This window comes from Poecilia mexicana, unplaced genomic scaffold, assembly GCF_051168715.1.
Source record: "Poecilia mexicana isolate PSO_F unplaced genomic scaffold, ASM5116871v1 scaffold_5, whole genome shotgun sequence".
Taxonomy (NCBI): domain Eukaryota; kingdom Metazoa; phylum Chordata; class Actinopteri; order Cyprinodontiformes; family Poeciliidae; genus Poecilia; species Poecilia mexicana.
Window position 1 is genome coordinate 15,875,584 of NW_028263374.1, and position 24,941 is coordinate 15,900,524.

At 39.6% G+C, this 24,941-nt stretch overlaps 1 protein-coding gene and 1 pseudogene across 2 annotated transcripts; both read left to right on the plus strand.

Annotated features, from left to right (window-relative positions):
• Positions 1-3,859, plus strand: LOC106918059 (uncharacterized; annotated as a pseudogene). Its single transcript, XR_015762851.1, has 6 exons — positions 1-282; positions 1,439-1,549; positions 1,632-1,750; positions 1,837-1,987; positions 2,571-2,692; positions 2,769-3,859. The product of XR_015762851.1 is annotated as an uncharacterized LOC106918059 (transcript).
• A 2,027-nt stretch (positions 3,860-5,886) lies between these two features.
• On the plus strand, positions 5,887-24,776 carry tmcc1b (transmembrane and coiled-coil domain family 1b). Its single transcript, XM_014987501.2, has 8 exons — positions 5,887-5,979; positions 9,742-9,912; positions 13,361-13,404; positions 15,195-15,969; positions 21,001-21,420; positions 21,998-22,482; positions 23,225-23,360; positions 23,438-24,776. Exons 4-8 carry the CDS (start codon positions 15,370-15,372, stop codon positions 23,750-23,752), a joined length of 1,956 nt encoding a protein of 651 aa, XP_014842987.2. The 5' UTR covers positions 5,887-5,979; positions 9,742-9,912; positions 13,361-13,404; positions 15,195-15,369; the 3' UTR covers positions 23,753-24,776.
• The last annotated feature ends 165 nt before the right edge of the window (positions 24,777-24,941 follow it).

Below are 24,941 nucleotides of genomic sequence, written 5' to 3' on the forward strand. Positions count from 1 at the left end.
GTTGGACGCCACGGAGTTCCTGGCGATTAGCTGCAGTTTTTTCAAGCTGTACAGGCTGAAGAGTTGTGATGCCTTTGAGGAGCATTTTGTCGTATTTTGCATTGACCATCGTCCTGAGGTCCTGCACTGTGTGTGCTGGACTCTCTGGTGAAGCGGAGGAGGAAAGACCTGCAGCAGTCCCAGGCAGCCATCACCTCAGCCGGGTGGGGTCTGGTCGGAAAGGTGAACCTGGTTCACTGACCTTCACATATGACCAAAAGGGAGACTTTAATTCCACCAAAGGTGAGTTTTATTAGCATATAAGTATATTCTTGCATATTTAAGGAGTTGTGTTGGTAGTCACATGACATGCTTTCAATCGTGTAGAGACTTATGTGATGACAATTTATTATGAAAAAAAGCGTTTTTTAATCTTTCACCATCGGGGTAAAATAAATTAATGCTGAGAACATCATGTAAATTAACCCTTTATGATGCCAAATGTCTCGGTTTTGATGCAAGCATCTTTTCAATTGAGTTGCCATTCCCTCAAAAGGAATTTTATGGACTAAAGTACCACTAAATATATATTTTTTGTGTCATGATTTATTTATTTTTTAATAATTCATATTGTACCAGAAAAGCCTCATGTGTCCATGATGAAAATTAACTTGAGGAAGCCAGAGCATTTTACAAAATAATGTTGGTAACCGACTGGGATATTAAATCAGGCCTTTTGTAGTCTGACCTAACGCTACAATCTGCTGCACATTTTTATACAGCATTCATGTAAAATGAGCTAAACAAACATGCCCTGATGTCGGTTAAATGTGTCAAAAGCTTCAGGTTATATATTGCAAACTGTGTGAATAAATGACCAACAGAAGCCTTCAGCCACAGTTTGTACCATGAAGTGGATAAAATAATAGGCAAATGTTTTTATTCTGCAAAAAATGTGTTTTAGTAACACGCCAACACTGTTCCTTACCAACTAGTTTAGTTAGATGGCTTTATGACATTTATTGTGTATTAGTTGTTACAATTATTAAGGGATTTGTCTTTTTATTTCTTAAAATGAAACATTTATTTGATCCCGGTGGTGTTGCTGATCTCCTGTAACTTTGGAAACGCAATGCAAATGGCTGCTAATGAGCTGCAGAGAATTTCACAATCGGCGCATTCTGTATTTTATTTTTTTTTAGCATATACAGAATATCGCTTGGTCTTTTACAAAGTTAATGTAAATATTTTCTAGATTTATAGGCCTGCATTTGAAGAATTTAGCAGAACTAATGGTAACGTGGAAATATTTTGTACTTTTTTTTTGGAACGGTTTGCCTTTTAGCTATTCGACTGCTTCCCTGCTTTTTAATTAAATGAATAATGACACTTGGGTGTATAACTTTAGCAAGTCTACTTTGGGCAGAAGTCTTTGGTTTAATCTCTACTTGTGTTTTAGCGTTGCACTCTGCAAAGCTGAAGCGCCTGGCTCCATCGGTGCATTGTGGCAGCAACCAGATGACCCTCTCTGTCAAACGGAGAGGAACTCATCATTTTCTCATCGACAGCGGTTGGTCCCTTTTTTATTTTGTAGAGTAAGAACTGCTGTTCAGTTTGCAAAGAGATTAACATCATCTTTGAATTTCAAACAGGTGAGGAGCCTCTTACTCCTCTGTCCCAGATGCCCTCTACATGTGGCTTTTTTGTGAAGCGATCCCGCAGAGATGTGCAGTATGCGGCCTCCTATCAGGGCTGTCATGTTAACAAGCAGGTAGAAGTTTTATTCTTCGACGGGCCAGATTTTGTTTTAACATCATAAAAATAAGGTCAACCTTGCCTCGGGCTTCCTTTCCACAGGGGGATGAATATTCCTTACCACTGCGATTATGGGGCGAACCGATGACCATGTCCTGTCCTGGTATGTTGCCACTGCCCTCCATTTTCTGCTTTCCAGACAAGATGGTGGTGACGATTCGCGGTGTTCCAGCAAATGAACTCATAGTAAAAGGTATGTTGTTTATAGCAGTGATTTGCAAAAATGGTTGTAACTTTTTGAATATTTTCATGTTGCAACCACAAACTTCAGTGTACTTTATGTAATATATTACCACATGACAGGAATTGAGGATTGGTTAGAGTTGGTGGGAGGATGCAAGAAGCTGAAGGCAGCCCGATCCTGAAAATACATATTGATATTTTTGTAAATGCGTCATAATTGTAGATTTTTCATCTGTCGTCTCTGGACAATCAGTAATTGCTCTTTCTAAAAACAAAGGTTATGCAAACGAGGTTAAAAAGATTTTTCACAAATTTGGTTTATGCGAAGACTTGAAAATGTTTAATACTGATATTTATCCAATAGAAGTTTGTATTGATTTATCATATAAAATCCCAGTACCTTCCACTCTGGTTGCAATGTGAAAAGTTTACGGTATTTTTTAAAGCACTCTGTAGCCTTTATTTTACTCATTTTAATTTTTCAGGATGTCGGTTAAATGTTACCAGTAATGGACATTAGTTCTGTGCATCTAGATGAATCCTCTTAGCTATTAAAACGCATTTGGCTAAATTTCTTGTTAAACCTGTTGCAGTGTCTGGGACATGGCAGCCTTTGTCATCGGCATGCAGCAGCTGCAGGCTGACTTTTAATGAGTCTTTTGGTGAACTGACGCTCATCGCACCTTACAACCAAGACTTGTGTGTAGAGGTCAAGGTATGATGAGGCCCTCTTGTGGTCAGTCATGGAAACTGAGCTATAGATTATCTTCTGATTGTGTCTTGTGTTGCAGGATGGGGAGTATTTACTCTCTCTTCAGTGGGCAGATTTTGAACTGGCAGCATCTTGTCCTCCAGTACCAAACTCTGACCTCACCACAGGAAGAGCTGCACCCTCTACTGACGGCAACGAAGCCCTGCAACGTCAGCTCCCTCAATGGCCAATATTTTCGCAGTTCCTAGAATCGCAGTCAGCACACAATCCTGGGCTTGTGGCGCTGTTGCCGTTTTCCTTTGTTGCTGCAGACTTCTCTGAAAACCAAAAGATGCCTGAAAATCAGAGCCCTCCTTTACTGCAAAACTTCTATTCGTTTCCTGGATCTGAATCGCCAGTGCATCCACATAGAGATGGAAATGCACACACAAGTCGACTCCGGTCACCTCAGACACCACTGTCTCGGTATCCAGTTCCACTTTTCCAAGAATTCCCCATGATGCCTGGAGTTTTTCTGCCAACAACCCCCGCACCACTTCCTGCAACAAGCGCAGAGGCTGTTGTGACCACACCTGCTCCAACAGGGAAGCCTTCCCTGCAGCCAGAGTTTCCAGCGCTGCTTCAGTATCCCTTTGCACCGTTTTCTAAATACCCACAGGAACAAACTGTGGCCAATGCAGAACCCAAACCACAGCATCTCCATCCTCAGGTCTTCCAGATCCCCATGTTGTATCCTTTCAGTCATCTTTCCCAGTTACAAAATGCTCCTGCTCCAGTGGCCTCCACTGACCCACGTCCTCCTGAAAAGTCTGTATACCAACACCCTGTTGCACTCCCGTATATGTTCCCAAGCAGGTTTCCATACCTGCATTTCTTCATCCTCCAGCGATGACTTCTTCACACTCAGCTCCATCAAGTCAGCAGCAGCATCAACCTGTCTACCACGCCATGCAGGCTTTCTACCCGCACCAACAAACATCTGACCAGGGTTCTGCCAGAACTTCTCAGACCATCATGGATTGGGTTCACTGCCACTGATTTCTGCCGTGTCATCCTCTGCTGATTACTCAACTACTGAATAAAAGTGTTTGAGGTCAGACGGCTTGCAAGAAATTGAAAACAAAATACTTTCATCTGGAAAATAAATGTTGAAGATGCATTTTCTACTAACTTACTTTGGTCTTTTTTTTTTGAATGGAAATCCTTGTATTTTCTAATGTGAACTTTTGCTTGCTTTGTGGGATTGACAAGATATCCCTAAATGCATTTATTATAACTGTAAAACCCAGATAAGCAAACTGGACAGAAAAAAATAAGCTTGTTCAAAAGGCCGACTGAAATAACGCTCTAAAGCCAAGCCCTTGCTTTCGTTTAATTGCTCAGTTGAAAGGATATTTTCTCTCCTTGTGTGTTTAATGTTTTTCACCTCTGAGCCGCCATGATTATTCTCTCTGATCATTTTTTATCTTCCCAGGTGGAATTTGATCTTCCACGTGGAATATCAAATTCCAATAATGGCAGTCGCATAAAAATGTTACTCCTCCAATGTTTTTATGCTAATTAAGTGGAATGTATCTTCAGATGTTTACACAAATTGTAAACATAAACCAATAATACATCTTGTGAGCTTTCTCATAGTCATTGTCTGATGTAGAACCTCCAAACTGTATTTACACTTATGTACTTACACAGATGCCAAAAAGTTTTAATTTTAAGATTACTTTAGTGACATGCTCCATTTAGTCTCCATTGAACAATGTATGTAAAAAAACAAATTGTGATCAGTTCTTTTGCTGACAGTTTCACATGTTTTAAAACTCTTTTGAAATGGAATGGCAACGTGAAAAAGTGTAACACGTGATATTTAATCTATTAGGAAAATCAGGTACTGCATATTCCAGAGCAATCTCTATTCATTACCCTCATTGGTGTGTAATGTTTCTTTCGTTTTTTGTATCTTTTCTGGTATTTATTGTGACAATTTTACACTTTATGTGCAACTTATTAACTGCTTTCGGTAGCAGTCATCTAAATGTATGATTTACTTCTTAACACGGTAAGAATGTTGAAGAAAAGAAACTTGACTGACCATATTGATGAAAGCACATTGTGTAAACCTGCTCGCCGAGTTGCTCACCTTGGTGATTCATTTTGGAATGTATGGCAAGCCATTTGATCATATAGTAGATGAGCTTCACCATTTCAGCTGTTCAGAATACAAGTATACAAATCAATGTTTTAGTTACCTCAAGCATGTCCTGTGTAAGAGAAATGTCACTTTCCCATTCATATTTATTGGGCTTTTAATATATCTTGGTATAAAATTTTAGCATTTTATATCTTTATACCACCTCTAATTTACATACTTAAAAAAAATTCAATAAAGGAAATGACTATTTTCAAATTTTCACTTCAGAGACGATAAGTTTTATTTTTAAATAAATGCATGATGCATTTAAATAACACATAGTTTGAGACCATATGTGGTTAGGTCAGTGCCAACCAAGATGTTAAATTTTTCTTTAGGTTACACACATTTTGGCATACCACCCAAAAACATTTGGAAAAAAACATCACTGTTGGAGAATGTCTCCAACCCTATGCATAAAGCTATTAACCTAGATAATTTCTTCAGGGTCAGATCGCTACATCATAGGTGAACAAAGGTCCATGTTTACATATGCACAGTTTTTCTTTATTTCAAATAATATCACTTATTTTTTTTTGCATTTTTTCATTGCTTGTAAAAATCCTTTATGCAAAATATACATGCATATACATTTATTAAAATGACTGTACTATTGGTTTTGGTCAGAATATTAAATTTTTTTTAAATAACTTGACAGTATTTTTCTTATGTTGTAACTTTGCCTATGTTGCATAGTTTATATATTTTTTTCTATTTATCACTGTTTAAGCATGCGAATATTTAACTTTGACTTGATGCGAGTTCACCTTTCCTTTATTGTATTTTAAAAACGTCAGGACTTCTTGCTGTGTATCCAGCTTGTAAGCACTTTACAATATATTGTAAAAAATAATGGTTTAAGACATTTTTTGTGACTTTCACTTTTGGCAATTTTTTTTTTACGAAAACAGTGTAACGGTCCTGCGTGACGTCACGATGCAAAGGGCGTATTGATGCAGAAAAAAGTAATTACAGCTGAATTGATTGTTTGTTACAACTGCTTGCCATACCCTGACGTTGAGCACGCTATTTGACGTCACCGTGGGAGTGTCGATCATCGGGAGAAATGAACGGTCATCAACACAACCGTCTCAGCGCCCATGTAAGTTGAAGCCTTTAAAATGCACTTTTTTGTGTGTAACGAACTGCTTTATGAATGAAATGCATTTCCATATGCTATTGCCCTCCCCGGGCGGATAGGGTAAAAGTGGATTTGCGGTGTTTACCCTGCTGTCGCTGCCGCCTGGCGGTGTGCCATTTTTTGCCTGTAGCTAACCATGGCTGAAGCCGAGGCGATGTTTTTTTTTTTAGCCGGGGAGCTGACAGGCTGAGTGGACAGGCGGCGAATAAAGCCCGATCTGCCACCCAGGAGATCCAAGATGGGCGATGTTAAGTGCGTTTAAATGTGATTAAAGGAGGCGGAATTAATGCTTATGGTGACAACTTGAGAAGATTTAACTTTCACGAACACACCCAGGCCACATTCAGTTATGATTCTTTAAAAATAGTTCTTCGTTTTTTTGTATTTTGATGAAGTTAACGCTCACAAAGTGTTGAATTAAAAACCATGAAATAGAGTGGAAGGTGTGATACGGGAACGCTTGTGGGAGTATGTGACAGATGGCAACTCAATACCTCCCATCTAAACGGGGTTTCGAGATTTTAACACCTGCGAGGACCGTTTTTGGCCACTGCCTCGGTTTGCAGCTTTCCTGAAAAATAATCGAGTTGTTTTACATTACAATGTGTATTTAACTCCATATTTATTACTCAGTAGCTATATTTGTGATTCAAACAATTACAATATGTTAATGGTCAGACATAACTGTTGTAATAGAGCTGCTGCACTTATTCAGAGATGTAATAATGCCTTGCAAAGGAAAGCAACTTTACTTTAGGAAGATCACGTTACAATGTGAGGATAATTTGATTTCTGCATTCAAATCATGTCAAGGTGGTCAGTGAAACCGAATACGAGAGTGAAACTTAGAAACCAGTTTTATATATTTATGGCAACAACTGTATGTTATGAACTGCAGGACTGTTGGCATAGAAACTATGCGCTCACTTTTGTTTAAGCATATTTTTTTTTCCATTAAGTGATTAGTAATTAATAAAGCCGTGCGTTTAGTCTCCTGGATGAAAAAGGCAGCTGTTGTAAATCCTTTAATCTGGTTTTGCTGTTCACATGAAGGTTTTACGTCCTCGCCCCGCACAGCAGCACCGGTGTGCGCTCTCTGATAAAATAAACGCCCTCCAGCGCACCACGTTAGCTTCCAATGCTACATATCAGTTGCACAGTCAAGCCGCATAAGTTGAAACAACGACGTCTTGATTTGAAATAAAACAAAGGTTAGAAAAACGATGTAAGATACTTACAAATGATACAATTATTCTGCGAAAATTGTTCACAGTTTTGTGTTTTTAAAGGGCCCGGCCTGCGACCACTGGCTAGCAGGGTGCTAATGTCACTCAGTTCTTACCTTTAGCTAACAGCAGACCTCAGAGTATTTGCTGTAATTTAACAGCTGCACTTGCAAAACCTGCCTTACATCACAGCAAGGTAGTTACTAGATAAAACGTCCTGTTTTTATGGTTATAACAAGCAAAGTGCATGAAGACGCCAGATGCACCTGTGACCTGCTTGGCTGTTATTGAACTAATCAGGGTTACACACAGCGAGCTCTCTAAACTGTTACAGCTATAAATGGTTTTGCTTATCACTCTACTTTCTTGTATAATCAGTCAAACTGGCTTTAAATCATTTAGATTAGTCGTAAAACATAATTACTAGATTTAAAATCTCACTTTTGACATCACAAGAAACAACTTATCAGTTTGTTTTGCTTATGTTTCTTGGTATTTATTGGTGTTTTCATTAGAAGTGTTTCTGAATTAAAGTCAAAATCCATGAAAAATATTGTGTGTTATTACCAGAGGACTAGAGTGATTGTTCTGGCACATATGAGGTTGTTAGTCTAAACTCACACAAAGCAGAATTAGCTTTTGGTTCCCTTTCAGTGTGATTTGTATTTTGAGAAATTCTGCTGTGGAAATTTGTGCCTTATTGCTTGGCTGTGTTTTTACTCAGTGTAAATTAAAGAATATGCACAACTGGTAGTTAATAAGGACTTGTGTATCAGTTTGCATAAAACTCCTTTAATATATAATAAAAATGTAAATATAAAATCTTCCATCCCAAAAACAAGCTTGTAAGCACACAGGTTAAAAGGCAGCTGCAGTTTTTTGAGTTTGGTCAATTATATATTTCTTTTTGTTTCAAATGGAAATGCTTCTGAATCGGCAATTTATTTCAGTCATCTCCTCTCCTGCTAACATTAAATCTCACAGGTGGAGTTTTATATTTTGTCTGTAAACACAACATGTAGACCCCCCCAACGTATAGATATATGTGTTTTAACAAAGTTTGTGTTGAAATAAATGGGTAAAATCCACCATGGTCAGTGGAAACATTTAATTAAAGGAAAAGCAGTACTCTGCTTTCTGCACATAGATGATGTAATGCTTGTGTCAAAGCTTTATTTCAGAGATTTTATTCAGTAAATGTAGAATAGTTTTCAGGGTTTATGTTCCGGGATGCAGACTAAAGCAATCAAACTGCACAGGATTGTAAATCATTCACCCATTTGATTGGAGCTGCTGCAGAGGCTCCGTGTGTGTAGATGAGAGTTGCAAGATGGTCGCAGTTCACCTAAAATCTATTCTATCTGCACATTTTCACATAGTTGGTGCATTTTAAAGCACAACAGTTTCGAAACAATCTGAGTTTAATGCGGCCTGAGTCAGATTTCCCTGTTTTATTTGCATTCTGGGCTGCGCTGCTGTGGTTACCGGAGCTGTGTGTCCTCAGACCCGAGCCGCTCCTCAGTCAGACAGGAACCGGGTCTGAGTCAGGGAGCGAAATCAGACGAATGTCCCGGCAAAGACAGATGAACACCAGAAACCATGTAGTTGCATATTAAGGTTTTGAGATGTTAAATCACGGAGGAAAAATGTTCATAAACCACATTGTATCTGCCAATGCGTCCAGATCGTCTCAGTTCTTGTGCCTCTTGTGATGTCGTCAACAGAAATACGCTCAATTGGAAGCTTTTTATTAATAAAATCTTTGTATTTTAAGAAGTCTTTTGGTGGAAAGCTATATATTATTAACTGTTTATGTACTGTATTGTCCGTCTATGTTTGTTAGTACACATAAAATCCACGGCTGGATGGTTTCTTTAACCTCAGCTTCAACACAGTATAGTTTATAACATCACATCACCACAGCAAAACTTTACTTCAGCTGTATTTCCATAAGACCAGCAAATAGTTAATGTCTTGTGAGCGTCCTCATGGGTCATTTATGCACTATTAATTAACATTTCACAGTTAATTACTCTAAAAGTCCTCCGAGGCCGGCGCTGTACAAAATGAAACAGAATGAAACGGATTAGGTTCTTTAATGTGAGGTTAGCTTTACCCTGCGGGGATTTAAAATTAAACCTTAACTTCCTTTTTTCCAGACAATGAGGTCAAATTAGGGCCATCACTTTAATATAATGGTGATAAACAAACTTGTTGACTGTTGTTTTGACGCAGCTTTCAGACTAGGAGTGTGTTGTTAGAAGTTCCTGATTTAAATTTTAAATGTATGAAGTGTGTAGTGCATTTAAACCAAAAAAAAAAGCTTTAAAAATGCTCCATAAATAATAAAGTTAATACAGAATAAAAACTGAGAACAGTAGTGTAAATTCAAAAAGAAACATGTATTTAAAGCACACACAATCACACTTCTCACAAAAAGAAAATCTATTTACTGAACGCTCTCTGCTTCTTTTTCTTTTCTCCTCTTGTTTTGCAGCATGTGATTTTTCTAAATTTCCACGGAAGCTGTGGGTTAAAGTTCAAGAGCTATTTTATTTGGAAAAGTCACCCGGAGGAAGCCTGGCCGGAAATCGGCTTGGATTGCTAGGCATTTTATTCCCCTGTGTTCATAAACGCACAGACCTGCTGCAAATGACCACATGTGAAGGTGAGTTGCTCTCATGGCTGTCTTTATTCAACTTCTACATTATGATAATATTTACACTTAAAAGAATATATGTGTTTAGCTTATTTACCGAGTAATGTTCGCTTGCAATCAAACACTGGACAATAGAAGTTAAAATAATCCCTAAATGATGGCGTTAATAGTAAAGATGTGACATGAAAAGCAGCCTGTGTTGAAAGTCTAACACAAGTAAAATGTTAGCTCGGTTGCACAGGACGGTGCAGCCGGTGTGACATCGGAGCGCTGCGTCCGCAGAGTGGCAGGTGAATACTGGTTGACCTACTTTAGACGTCAGCCTGAAGGAGTCAGATGTCATTGTGTTCTCTCTGCAGATGCAGGATGTAGTTCCACATCTGTGTGGAGCGTTCATTATTGCTTGCCTTTAATTTGGAGCTTGCAGTTTTGTGTTCAGTGTTGTTGCATTAAGTACTGGATGCGCTCACAAGGGCATGTCTGTCTTAATGAACTTGATGAAAGTTACTGCATATCACAGCTAAGCTTCTCAGAAAATTAAACAAATATTTTTAATGTTTTGGCCAAGACAGTCAAGGCGACGGCCGCTGACCTTACAGTGTTTTAGCTGTCAGTCACTGATGCCCTCCAGATGGATGGTTAAGCCACAAAAGGTCAGAAACTGGCTTTCAGAGTGCTGCATGCTAGCATATTAGTTGAAAGTTAAGTTGATGGAAAAACCGTTGTAGTAAAGGGTGCACAAGCAACATGGTTAAACAGATTTTTCAACTAGTTTTTCCTTCCACTCAACTTTTCACCAGTGTACTCGGATACAATAAGCTTCTATGGCAATTACCTTCCTACTGGTGGAGGAAGTCGACCAGTACTTCCTTCATTCTAAGTATAGCTTAGGATGAAGGTTCAGTTCTTTGATGTAAATAATTATTCTTCTGATGTAATAATCTAATTGTCAGAGAATCTGAAAGTCGGGTTTTCATTAGCCGTTGTCCATAATTAAGTAAAAATGACCAGAAAAATAAAAGATTGAAATATTTTATCCAGTATTTATACAATGCACAAATTTCACTTTTTAAATGTAATTTCTGAAGTTAATCAGCTTTTAGTGATAACGCACCTGTAGATGAAGCATTTTTGTCCTGTAGGATTTATATAGAAACTGGAAGCCCTGTTATATAAGTCAGTGTGATGCATCGCCATAACAACCTGCATGCAGCTATCAGGGGCTCCATGCTGCTCAACACAAGCAGCATATCGTAACCGAACGCTGGTTTGCTTTACCGCTCCCCAACATAAACTGAGCTTTATGTGGTGGATTTATTTGAATTCGTTGATGCCGACAGCTTGGCTCTGTTGGAGTTTTCATTCGCTCTCAGGTGTTGTTGAATTACGCATCAGTAGTGAGAACACCAATAACAAGGTGGAGCAACCTTTGGATATGTGGTTCAGTTTAGAAAGAGTGTGTATATACACACACACGCCTGAGTGCTGTGGGATCAAACTGCAGATCTATCAGCATCAAATGAGTCACAGCTCAACACTAGTGGATCATTTTTTTTTTGTTTCTGGAAGAGCAATTGCTCTCTTGGCTTGTTAAGTGATACTTCATGGTTGTGCTGACTCAGAGGATTGTTTGTCTTGTTTTCTGGAAAGCAGTCTGTGTCCTAGGTAGAGAAAACCTATCGCGTGGAGTTTGCCATGCCTTCTTTCAGACTAAGTGAAGCATGCAGTGTACATTATCTTCTAACACACCCTTTCAGGGTGATTCAAGAGCGTGCCTACAAATGAGGCTAACGCTGCAATTATGTGATTAAGAAGGCGTTCTGTCCACACAAAGCATCCCTTTATGTTCACTGCTAGCTTAGCATCCACAAGAGGACTGTCTTTGCTTTCAATTTGCTTTAATACAAGCTTGCAGAGGAACAACATGATTAGTTAAAAGGTTATAATAGTAGCACAGTGTTCATCATGACTGCAGTGTCCATTAGGAAGTAAATTTGGTGCAAAATTAGATTCCCACATATACAAATGTGATTAGAGTTCCAGCTATAAGTTTTTATACACTCATGAATTTTATATTAACTTTGAGGTTTTAGAGAAGCAACTCCAGCGATTCCTAAAAACAAAAAAAAAATGGCAACTGTTGTTTGAATTTATGGTGGGTTTTCTCTAATCTACACAAAGTCAAAATCAGAGCTGCATGATATTAAAAGATGTAATTCCAATGATATTGACTACAATTAAGTCACGTTTTTCTCATCACAGCCACAATAAACACATTAAGTGTCACTGGAAACCCATCTAACAGGCCGATATGTCAAAATCCCACCATGTGTTTCAATATAATGTGCAGCTTTAGTCAGAGTAATTCAGCAATAATAAATTAGACATCCCACTGATATTCACCAATATTCCTTATAAAATGTTTTTTTTTTGTCTAGCCGTTAGGCACAGTCTCCAAATATCTAAGAAGTTTGAAGTTATCCGTTGCAAAGCCAGTTTTAGATGTTTGGGATCAGATTCTGTTGGAAAACCCGACTGCTTCAGCCGTGTGACCCAAACTGTTCCCCTCAGGTAAAACGAAATCGGTTGTTTGAGCTTCAGCTCCTCCTGGTGTTGACGTTAACCGAAGCAGAAAGGCCTGAGCTTTTTACACTAGAAGAATGCTTTGTTATTGCATTTTAGGCAATACAAGGCTCATTTTTTATTTAAAACAGGAATAATTTTTTTATGTTTTTCTAATATTATATAAAATACAAAACTTAACTGGTTAAATTGAAAATCTGCAGAAAATACCAATTTATTTTATCGATTAACTGATGAATATAAAGTAATTGTTAGTTTGCAGGCCTATAATAGATTCAAAGATAAATCCATATTCCTCTTATTAAAAGCAGTGATGGAGTACGTTCTATAATTAATTAATCTACAAAAGTTTCTGACCTGTACTCAAAGTCTTGAGCTTAAATAACTGGCCGTGTTCTTTGAGTCTTTAGTTTCAGAATGAATAAATGAATACATGAATGAATGAATTGTTTCTAAGGTGATTGGCTCACAACTCGGTCATGAATCAATAATTATTCCATCCCAGCATCTTCACCCTGTGTGTCTCCTGAGCTCCTCAAAGCTGCATCCGCCATGTTTTCATGTTTGTTGTAAGTGCCGCTCTGATGACTTGTTAATGTTTTCATGTCGTTTTATGTGAACATCATGTCGTCTAAAACAGCGGCTGCAACAGAATGAGGCTGATTGAGCAGGAATGAACTTCTCACATTTAAAGCTTAAGGTCTGCCGGGGTCGTTAGTGCTGACATGCGGCCAGCTGCTTCGACGTGGTTTGCCCCGACACTCTCTCTTGTATCCGTTGCTGCCACTCATTAAAGAGTGGAGGCTTTCATAAGTCAGTTTTTACCTTTCTGTTGCATGAAGGATCTATTTTTGTCTGTTTGTGCTTCATTTAGCTCGTCCTGAGTTGTGAGTCAGAAGAGAAGAGGCTGGGCTGATGGTAAGCGCTGCCACACTCTCTCCTCCTTGCTTCCTTTCCGAGCGTGTCGTTACATCTTGATAAAGAGAAGCAAATTGTCATTAATTGAAACCGACACAAAGAATCGATGTGCTTGGACTGAACCTTCACATTGCAGGTTTTAGCCACGTTAGGCAGGCGATGCAGAGAGGAGGCCGCTGTGGATGGAGGAGAACTGGATCGCAGTCATTTTCCATTTTGTATTTCATTTAGAGCACAGTTTTTATTATTTAGTTTTTACTTTACACTCTGTTGTCTCTGAATTATTATCTGAGCAATTAGTTATTTACTCATTAGTTGCTAGTTAATTTATTCATTGAATACTTTCTGAAATGTGTCCATTTATTCTCCAACATAATTTGGCTTGACGTTTGTTGAATTGCTAGAAAAGAGAAGACACAAGTAGGAAACTGTGGTAAACATTTCAGAAACTATTCACAAGATTTTTTACTATCTGAGATTAGAATTTTATGCATTTCTGGGTTGACGCTTTTAAGACATGTCACGTTGTTTTTAACAACTGACTCTCAAAATCGTGCAAACTTTGGTTAAAATACCAGCTTTATGTGGTATAAGACCTCAGCTATTAATTTCAAAACATTTTCATATTTCAATATGGCAATTAGCTGGTGCAATTTAAATGAAAATCAAACAAAAATAAAAATAAAAAAGCTGCAGTAATCCTGGTGCAAACCCTTCTACTGATATTTGGTTGGACTTTTGTTGAATTTCAGTCTTATTGAATTGAAACCACATTGAAAAACCACCAAACCAACAGTGAAACATGGTGGTGGCAGCATCATGTTGTGGTGTTATGTCTTTTTTCATCAGCATGAGTGAGATTTTTCAACAGACGAATGACTTTAAGAGAAGGAGATTAAAGTTTTTGATCGTTCTATCCAGAGTCTAGAAGTGATTTCAGGATCCTGTTTAGAGTATTTTGACATTAACAGTGACATTTTTACAGAAACGTAAAAAGCAGGATATTCTTATAATGAGATGCAAAACTCATTAAAACAAGAATCTTTCTCGTTAACAAGAAAGTTTCTAGTTTTAACGAGATGGAGAGATCCGATCCTCCGGCAGATTACGATTTGTTAAAGAGGCATGTTGGGACTCACTTTGACTCTCCTCACACTGTTTCTGCTAGGCGACTTGTAAAAATCCCAGGAGATGTTGCTGTTTTGCTGTTACGACCCTTCTTCCTTAAAAGAGGAGATATTTTGGTTTTAATGAGATATAAAGCTCGTTGTTACAAGTTTACAAAATCTCGTTAAAACAAGAAGGCCTTGTAGTTTTAACGAGTTTGGTTCTCGTTAAAACGGGGAAGTTTTCACGTTTAAAGGAGTTACCGCTCCTGAATTTCTTTCCAAGCTCTAGAACGTTAAAGTCAGTAAATTTTACCAGAGAAGACTAGATTCTCAAAACCACATTATTTCAGCCTTTGATTTTCTTTTAAATAGTTTGACAATAGTTTGTCTTTCAGTTAATTGGCTCTAAAACTATTTATGATGGCCTCATTTTGTTCTGGCTTTTTAACAGAGTTTGACACGTTTTTCGAATCCATTGTCCTGAACGTTCCTGACGTGATGAATAATAATCTGGATCAGATTTGAAATAAACACGTTAAATGAGAGTGCATAGATGTGGTCATGACCGCGTCAACCCAGTTTTTATTGGTTGTTTTATTTTTCTCTTCACATTGTGCTTCTGCTTTTTATGTTCCTCACAGCCGCATGTCATAATGCGTTTTATTTTCCTTTTTGTGGTAGACAAGCATGACATTGAGCCGAGCCACAGATGCATGCCCACTCTAAAGCACCAGCTGAGCGGCGTCCCCTCTGCTTCCCGGCCTGCACCCGGCCTCTCAGAGGGGGGTGTGGACGGGGCGTAGCTAGTCCCCTGCAGCCCCCGCGTAGTGCCTCGCTGTGAAACTGGAGGGGTCTGATGGATCAGGGTAGTAGTGAGCAGAGTCCAGAGGAGCCGGACGCAGGAGGCCGAGCGGAGCCGGAGGCCGGCAGGAGGGCGTCGGAGTCGGAGCACGGCTTGTCCAAAATCACCCATAATGCCCTGGAGAACATGGGAGCGTTGGGGCACGGCCTGAAGCAGCTCTTCCAGCCTCAGCGCCGACGCTCCTCCGTTTCCCCACATGACTCCGCCTCAGCCTGCGCGAGCGCCCCTCCCTCCGAGCCCGTCGACCTAGGGTCAGAAGTAGGGGACGTTCCGGGCTCCTTGGCCCCCTCCGTGGATTCTGACAATCCTGCCGCTTCCGCCCCTCCCGCAGCTCTGAGCCGGGTTCTGCAGCAGATCCGAGGTCCGCCCATCATGAAGCGAGGCACCAGCCTGCAGAGCCGCCGCAGCAAAGCGGGGAGCTCTGGGGAGGCCCCTCAGAAAGGAAGCCCGCAGATCCACCGGCGGAGCACCCACGAGGCCCTGCTGCAGGCGGGACGCCCACGCTCCTCCTCGACCACGGACACGCCCAGCACCCCGGCACTGGCGGACGTGCTGCTGACCTCTGGGTACCACTCCACTGAAGAACCCGACAAGGTGGGTGACTCTGTCCCTTCAGCGGGTCCAGTTAGGTTACTTTACCCAGAGGAAGGTTTATTTTGCAGCGGCACAAAGCGTACATGTACAGAAAGCAGAAGCACATCAGCAGAACCAGAACCACTCACATGTAGTCGAGCTCAAAGCTCCACAAGTCGGATTCAAATCAAAGCAGGACACAGAAGAGCGTCCTGAGAGTATAAATACCATGTTGAAATAAAAATATGAATGAAATACATTATGCAGAATTCAATAAGATCCACTAGAGGTGCAGAAAAAATCAATTCTATTTTGTTTTATTTTATTTAATCTTTACTCCACCAGGAAAATCCAGTTTAGATTAAAAATATCTTTTGCTAGAGAATCCTGGCCAAGACTGGCAGCAGCACACAGAAGTTACAGGTCATTAATAACAAAAAAAGGAAAAGCCTAAACAAAAGCCTTTTCCTTTAATAAATTAACCTACTATTGATAATTTAAGTAACAATTTTATTCACAAACCTGTTTTTGTTTAAATATAAATTGATTAAATTTGATGCAGTATCTTAGCAATGTCTTAATTAAATGTTCTGTTTGTTTACACTTCTTTTCCTCTCGTCAGTCACATAATTTAACCAGAATCTTGACCATTTCAATAGAAAATCTGGTTTCTGAAATAAAAGTTATTTAGAATCAAAAATCGTTTCCAATTTGAGTTGTGACCTTAAAAATCAGAATTGACTCGTTAGTGTCTGAAAGGTTTGAATCTCTGAGAGCATCGATGTGGCTTCAGTTTGTTTATCTCAGCTGCAGGAACGAAGCTGCTTGAGACGCATCAGTCTGTCCCACACAGCTGCAGGTGTTCAGATGTGTCAACAACGTCAGAGGATCAATAGCGATTGCATTCTTCAAATGCTGAATATGTTCAAATACAGTGCATTGAAAAATTATTCATACCCCATATACTATTTTTTTAATCACAAAACAGCCACATATTATGGTCTTTCTTCCACTTAAATCCTCAATAAAATACATTGAGGTTTGTTGCTGTAACTGAAAATATTTCAAGGAGTGTGAACACTTTTCCTAGGCACTAAATGTGATAAAGAAATGAATGCAAACATTAATTTAAAATTATTTTTGCTTTTCTTTGAAAACCCCCCCAAAACAAAACACAATATAGCTTTTGACCAAGCAGATGTTTAATTCAAACGTGGGTTTTTATTTACCACAAAAGTATGAAAAATAATCAGCAACACCAACATTTGGACAGGCAAGTCAAAAGAAGAGGTGAACTCAATAACAATAAAATACAACATATATTTTTGACCTTTAATGCACTCCATATAAACATGAGGTGTGATGGAAAATAAAATAAACCATCACTGTGGTGAAGTGTGCCTATGATTTAAGTCCTAAAGCGTTCCTAGAAGATTTGGCCTCTGGGTATAAAGCAGTCATATTGGCTTTGAAGGAGTTTGTTCACTGTGGAGGCAGCAAATGGATTGTATTCAGCTTTTGTTTGTTATTATTATAAAAATAAAAGGTTAGAGGTGACTCATGCTCAAACTCGCAAAGCAAGCGAACTGGGAAATCACGTTAAAAGTCTCCCGTTGTGTCCTGGATGCTCCGCTGAGTGGGGAGATGAGCTGTCAGCGTTGGAAGGTCAGCGATTGCCTTTGACTGGTTTGTCACTATGTGCTTTAAGCCGCGCTAAATTTAGCTTTTGCCGTCTCTCAGTGTACTTCAGGTCAGAGAAAGCTCGCAGGGGTAAACAAACTAACGTTTCGCTTCGGGCCTCGCCGAACGTTCGAATGGGGGGAATGATACCAGAGAGAAACTGACTCGGGTTTAACTGACAGCTTACGTAAAAATGTTAATTATTGTTATTTCCACCAAACGTTTTGGACTGAGGACGCACTCCGAATTCAGCCGCACAGAGACATTTATTATTTATCAAACGCGGAGGAAGTGTTTTGATCAGATTTGGCCGTGTCTCGTTTGTGCAGATGAGAAGAGCCTTTGTTTGGATTAGAATAATGTTTAACTGATGAGTTATCGATCTGGGAGGTTCTGATCTCGACGGCAGTAGCCGGGTGTTTTCACATTGTGTGGTACCAGACCGCGCCGTTGTGCAGCTGGACCGAAGCCCAGGAGAACTTCACCGATCCTGTTTAGTTACCTGCTACACCACTAATTACCTGCATGCAGTGGCTTCCAGACAGTGTCTTTGTTTTGTTTTCCTTCAAGCTAAAGCGTTTTTCATATAAACCCTGCAGCAACAAGGTCCCACTCCCAGAATACCACATAATTCATTTAAGTCATTACGACACAGCAGATTAAAAAAAAATTTCTTAAGTGAGATTCTCTAAACATTTTGCTTTTAAATTACAGCTTTGCTAGGAAATTGTCAAAAACTGACAATTCAGATTAAACCAGCAGAGAGGCTACAGTATCGTCAATGCAGACCAATCTGTCCAGGGCTTTTCCATGAGCTGCAGTAGTTTTATTTTCCTGCTTTTAATTAATTATTTATTGTACAGCAAATGAGTCAGAATTGCTGCTGATTGCGTCTTTTGATACCTTTGTAGTTTCAGCCATTAAGTGCCAGAAAACTAGTAGTTTGAAATATATTTCTATAATTTATTCATAGTCTACTTAATGGTCAGGAGATAAAATGAGTCCAATTAATTTTATCTGCCAGCCAGAGGTTGCTCATTTTGTTTATTGTTTTTTTTATCAGGGGGAAACAATCTGTCTTATTTTCTAAGAGTCAATTTTACCAGTCGATACTAGAAGTAAAATAAACGACATTCAATTAAATGATAGCATATAGGAGATTAAAACATATGTGTGATTATTTGCAGTAATAATTCAAGAAAATATTTGCCTTAATGGTTTCAGCAACTGCAGAAACAGACTAATGGCTTTAGTGCAGGTAGAAGGAGATGAAATAGCAATTATCAAATTGTTTATATTAAAGTTTACCATGATGAGAATTGGGATTTAATGTGAGATATATAACCACGTTTGGGAAATGTTACTTTGTGGTTTCAACAGTTTTTAGACTGTTGTGGCATAATATTAATATATTTCAACATATTAAATGCACTTACTGTGTGCTTTTAGCATTGCAGCTACACAATCTAATATAGCTGGATCTGAAATAGTTTATTTAATAATGTGTATATTATATTTTTAGAGCAGTTTAGTGTTTGTGTGCCTCTGTCTGTTTGCAGAGACATTTATGTTGTGATTTGAAAACATTTTCTCATTTTGTATGTCGTTATCCCATAAAATGCCACAAAATATAATGATAAAGTTCATATTGGCCAGCCGTAATGCTGAGGCACAAATTGGCAAAAAGGCGAGTTGACCCAGAGCCAAAAGTCCATTTTACATGATGTTGTTTACCTTTTAGGTTGAACCCACTTAGGATGAACAGAAATGCTCAAATTGATTAAAACCTGAATGCTTTGCTGTGCAGTTTTCTCTAAAAGGGACAGTTTTTATATAGACAAATTATGATTTGTCTCTGGTTGTGACTTTTCGCCTCATTGACTAGTTCTAATGTCAGTAGAGCTACAGAGTGGAAAAAAAAAACTTTTCTTTGCACAGACTGAAAAGTTTGTATAAGATTAAAAGTGTTAGATTTCTAGAGGAATCACTGAAGGCTTCTTTTTACTCGGTTTTCAATCTTTTTAACATTTCTTTATCAAAACTAATGATCAGCAACTTTTAACTCTTGTCTCTGAGAAGCTTTTATAGACGACTCAGTCAGTTAATTTCAGACTGAATCTCAGGAACGGATTTAATTAATGGTTTAATTAATGCTGTTCAGTAGATATTTAGGAGTTTATGTGCTAAAAAAGAACCATAATTTTTTTTTTTACATCATTATTTCCCCTCCCATCACTTTCTTTGACTGCTTGTCAATGTATTTTGTAATGATTGAAGATGAGGGTTGCAGTTATTTTCATTTTACAGGCGCCATCTGCTGTTATAAATGAGAAATTACACTTTTATTGCGGACGTCAACATGCAGTTTTTTTTGTGTAAAGTTAACAAAAACATGCAGACATATTAAGCTTTGCTAACAATTTCCAAAATGTATAAAGTTAGTTCTGCTGTGCCCAACAAATAACATATCTTCTTTTTTAACTCCAGACAATTATTCAATTGTCTGAACAACCTTTTTAACTTGTCACTTTGTTGGAGATTTTTCTCAGTTTTTTAGTGTCAGTGATGGTGCTGCATTATGTTTATATTGGAAATCATTTTGAGTTTGAAGAGTTGTTCTACCCCAGGGGTGGGCACCTCCAGGCCTGGAGGGCCGGTCTCCTGCAACTTTTAGATGTCTCCACTTCAACACACCTGAGTCAAATAATGAGGTCATTAGCATGACTCTGGAGAACATGACTGCATTTAGGAGGTGATTCAGCTGTTGGATTCAAGTGTGTTGGACCAGGGAGACATCTGGGAGTCACCGGCCCTCCAGGACCAGGATTGCCCACCCCTGTTCTACACTGTTTTTTTTTTTTTTTTTGAGCAGTCTGGGATTTGATTTCAGTATTTCAGCTCTAAATGAGTTTGGTAAGAAAGTAAAAAGGATGAGGAAAACTCTCAATCCTCTTTTTTTAAAAGTTGTCATTATTTCTGTCATTTTTTTGTTGCTTTTTTTCTCCTTCCTTTACTCCTCTCTCCATTTGTTTCTTCCCTTGCTTTTGCATGCCAGTTGTTCCATCTTTTCCTCCTCCTTCTTCTTTCTTGTCTTTTCAGTCCTTTTCTGTCCTTCCCGTTTGACTTTCTCTCTGTCTGCATCCTTCATGCCTGTCTTTTTCCATGTGTCCCTTTTTGTCTTCTCCTTGTCATATCTTTCTTTCCTTTTATCCTTCCCTATTTGTGTCCTTCCACCCTCTCTTGTGTCAGTTTCTTCTTTCTTTCTTTCCTTATTAGAGGAAATTTAGTCTTTTGTTGGTGAGCTTACTGTTGAATTTTGAAGTTTTCTGAAAAGGGGAGTTTATTTTATGCATGCTTGTTATTATTCAATAGTTGGATCGGTACGACGGATCAGGCCCTGCGGTGTCGCCCAACGCCCTGCCTTACGGCGCCGAGGGGTACGACGTGGTCGACAACACGCCGGACCCCCAGCGCACCAAGCAGGCCATTGCCCAGCTGCAGCAGAAGATCCTGAAGCTCACAGAACAACTCAAGATCGAACAAACGGCTCGCGACGACAACGTGGCCGAGTACCTGAAGCTGGCCAACAATGCAGACAAACAGCAGAGTGCGCGCATCAAGCAGGTGTTTGAGAAGAAGAACCAAAAGTCTGCTCAGACCATCCAGCAGCTGCAGAGGAAGCTGGAGCACTACCACCGGAAACTCAGAGAGGTGGAGCACAACGGCATCCCTCGGCAGCCCAAAGATGTTTTCCGAGACATGCACCAGGGTCTGAAAGGTGTTGGAGCCAAGGTGAGACCTTCACGGTTCCTCCACAACAAGGGAAACACCCAATTACTCTCTGTTCTGTTTTTTTTTTATCTTGGTTGATAAATGGTACCAATGATTTGGCTTTACTTTTGACTCTATATGTAGTACAATGGAGTCAAACTGGAGCAGCTGATATAACAAAAACAAGGTACTGCAGACAGTAAACGGTCAGCTCTTCAATCTGCTAGTATTATAAAAATTAATATAAAAACACTAGAAACAGTGTTTTTGCCTGTCACAACATGTATTTTTTACAGCACATTTCAGATTTTTGTTTGGAAAAACTAATTTGAAACCATGTATTTTTTTTTTCCTTTCACCTCACAATCATGCATTTTTTTTGTTTAATAAATAAATTCAAAATAAAACTAAACATTTTGACTGTCATTTAAAAATAAATAGCAAAAGTACACTTTTCCAAAGCACTAGAGTGATTTGCCACGTTCACTTGATATCATCAAACCACCTGAACTCAAAGAAACTATTTTGAAGCTGCTGTTTAAACCAGTCTGAGTTTGAGTGATAAACTGGACACTGACTTGGTCGCTGCTGTCCTCAGGTAACAGGTGGGCTGTCCAGCTTTTCTCAAGCTACTCATTCTGCAGCTGGAGCTGTGGTGTCCAAGCCCAGAGAAATCGCTTCGCTCATCCGGAACAAGTTTGGGAGCGCCGACAACATCGCCGCTCTGAAAGACTCTCTGGAAGAAACGCCAGGAGAAGAGGGCAGCTATCCGGGGGGGTCGCGACCTCTGGGAACAGGACAGCTACAGTCCAGCCCCAGATACGGCAGCGAGGACGATTGCTCGAGCGCGACGTCGGGGTCCGCCGGAGCCAACAGCACGCCCGGGGCCCCAGGTGGGCCCCCCAGCTCCAGGGGCAACACTCTGGATAATGCACAAGGCTCGGGGTTTGATGCTTTGCTCCATGAGATCCATGAGCTTCGGGACAACCAGGGTCGACTGGAAGAGTCGTTTGAAAATTTAAAGTCCCACTATCAGCGGGATTACACCATGATCATGGAGGCTCTGCAGGAAGAACGATACAGGTACGTTTTCACCTAGCAAGTTCAGTTTAATGAGAAATGAAAGGTTAATGTTTAGTTTGCCACACAAACTCGCAGCATTTTGAAGTCATCATGGCGTTGTATTTGGAATTGCAGCCACTTTCAGTGCTCTGCCAGGTTGATGTTCCTCTTTATGTCTTCAAAACAAATATAACCGTGTCTCCCCTAAACTATGGTCACCTGTGTCAAAAAGAAAAGTGATTAAAAGCATTGAGGTTTGATTTTGCTGATTAAATTTAAAAGTGCGCCTTCAACTGAAAGAGAACTTTGGTCCATTAAACAGCCCAGTCCTTTTTCTCCTTAGTCGAGGTAAGACGCTTCGGATATTGTCTCTGGTTCTGGAATAGCTTCGCACAAAGGGTGCAACTGCTTCAACTCATGTTATAAACACGGCTTGAACTTGAAGCTCTGACTCCACCGGCTGTCCACATTTTATCCACACCAAACTCTAGAAGAGCTTTACAATCATCTAAAGGTTGAAGTTATTCCTTTTACTTGTGCACATGTTTCTACTATGTTTTTTTTCTTCCACTAAACTTTCCTTTATGTTTCTTGGATACAGCACTCTGGAGAGCCAGCTCTTTTAGCAATAATGTTGTGCTTATTATTCCTTTATTTTTTAATGAAAATGAATGCTTGTTGATATTCTGACATAAGATGCACTGATATTGGTTCTAATATATTTTGTTCCTGTTTTTTTTTTGTTTTTGTTTTTGTTTTTTAGGTGTGAACGGTTAGAAGAACAACTCAATGACTTGACAGAACTGCACCAGAATGAAATCCTGAACCTGAAGCAGGAACTAGCCAGCATGGAGGAGAAGATTGCCTACCAGTCTTACGAACGGGCCAGAGACATACAGGCAAGCTTCGTCTGACTGACCCTCACGCCGATGCTCTGCCGTCGTGCATATCTGACACCTCTGATCTCCTCTTCCAGGAGGCGCTGGAGGCTTGTCAGACTCGCATATCCAAGATGGAGCTGCAGCAGCAGCAGCAGCAGGTGGTGCAGCTGGAGGGCCTGGAGAACGCCACGGCACGGACTCTCCTCGGAAAGCTCATCAACGTACTCCTGGCCGTCATGGCTGTCCTTCTGGTGTTCGTGTCCACCGTGGCCAACTGCGTTGTCCCCTTGATGAAAACACGCAGCCGCACGCTTTCCACGCTGCTCCTCGTGATCCTGTTCGCCTTCCTCTGGAGGCACTGGGAGGCCATTTCAGAGTATCTGCATCATTTCCTGCTAAACCCCAGATGACCTGCTGGGAGAAACTAATCGAAGCGACGAAAGGGACTGGGGGCTTCAAGGTCAACGGTTAAAGGGAAGACATGTATACTGAAGGTTGTGTCTTAATCGTCCAGTTGATCATATTTCTCTAAAAGCACTCGGGAGTGTAACAGAGGTTTGTCACTTTACCACTTTGAGAACTTTATATCCGGGAGAATAAAATCAAGGAGGAGGAGATAAAAAAAAAAAAAGCCTGGAAGTTGGGCATCGACTCTAAATCACAGGTGGAATGGAGGCACAAGCACACGCTGTGAGGCTGACGGGGCGTATTTGAAGGAGGAGCTGAGAGAACTGCACACTGGATTTCTCTCTTCTGAGTGAATTTGTTTACAAGTGGAAAACCTTGCATTGTTTTTCACCTTAGTTTATATCTGTAGTTTATTCAAATCGTATCGTTTTGAAGTCACTGCTATTTTTAATCCAGCTTGCTCGGTTCTCTTTTTAAAACGGTAATGAGCTGACGTCGTTCTGCAGTTTTAGTATCCCAAGGTTTTGTTTTGTTCTTTTTTTGTAAGAAATTTCTTTTTTCGGTTCTGTGATTATATTTTTATCATTTGCTTCCTCCCCTCTCTCTCTCCATCACTGCATTTCAGCTTATGTAACCAAGTCCTCCTTCCAGATCGCTTCAGATCGGGTGCCTGCAAATCTGCATCAGTGCTCTGAGATCACATTTGTTACTGAGTTAAATAGCTGTGGGCCGTTGAATTGTTTCCTTTAGACGCGTGGAGTCGAACACACTGGTTCTGCCACAAACGGGATGCTACTATCCAGAGATGTGACCCTCTCCTCCAACTGGACTACACTTTTCCTGGTGACTCTTTCACTGCAGAAAGAATAATCTACGAACTGAATTAACATACTTGAAGAGCGGCTGAATTGCTCAAAGACTTAGTGCTTCCGTACTGTTTCTATTAGTGATGATGAAATAGTAACACATTTTAGTTGATTTATTTTTTATTTTTAAAAACGAAATAAATTTGCTGTTTTAAAAGGCTCTGTTTAAGGTCTAACTTGTATTTGTGTGCAATTGTCAAGAACTCAAGTTGCGCAATACATTAACCAAAAACAAAAACTTCTTTGTGTTCCTTCTATTTTTTTTTTTATTGGACAAATGCATCTAGATTATTTTTTGTCTGAAACAAACACAAGGTCAGGGTTT

Excerpts from the sequence above, each read along its gene's own strand:
- tmcc1b (XM_014987501.2), top strand. The coding sequence starts at position 15,370 with ATGGATCAGGGTAGTAGTGAGCAGAGTCCAGAGGAGCCGGACGCAGGA. Across the intron at positions 21,421-21,997 it reads TGAAAGGTGTTGGAGCCAAG|GTAACAGGTGGGCTGTCCAG; the intron begins GTGAGACCTTCA and ends TGCTGTCCTCAG. Across the intron at positions 22,483-23,224 it reads CTGCAGGAAGAACGATACAG|GTGTGAACGGTTAGAAGAAC; the intron begins GTACGTTTTCAC and ends TTTGTTTTTTAG.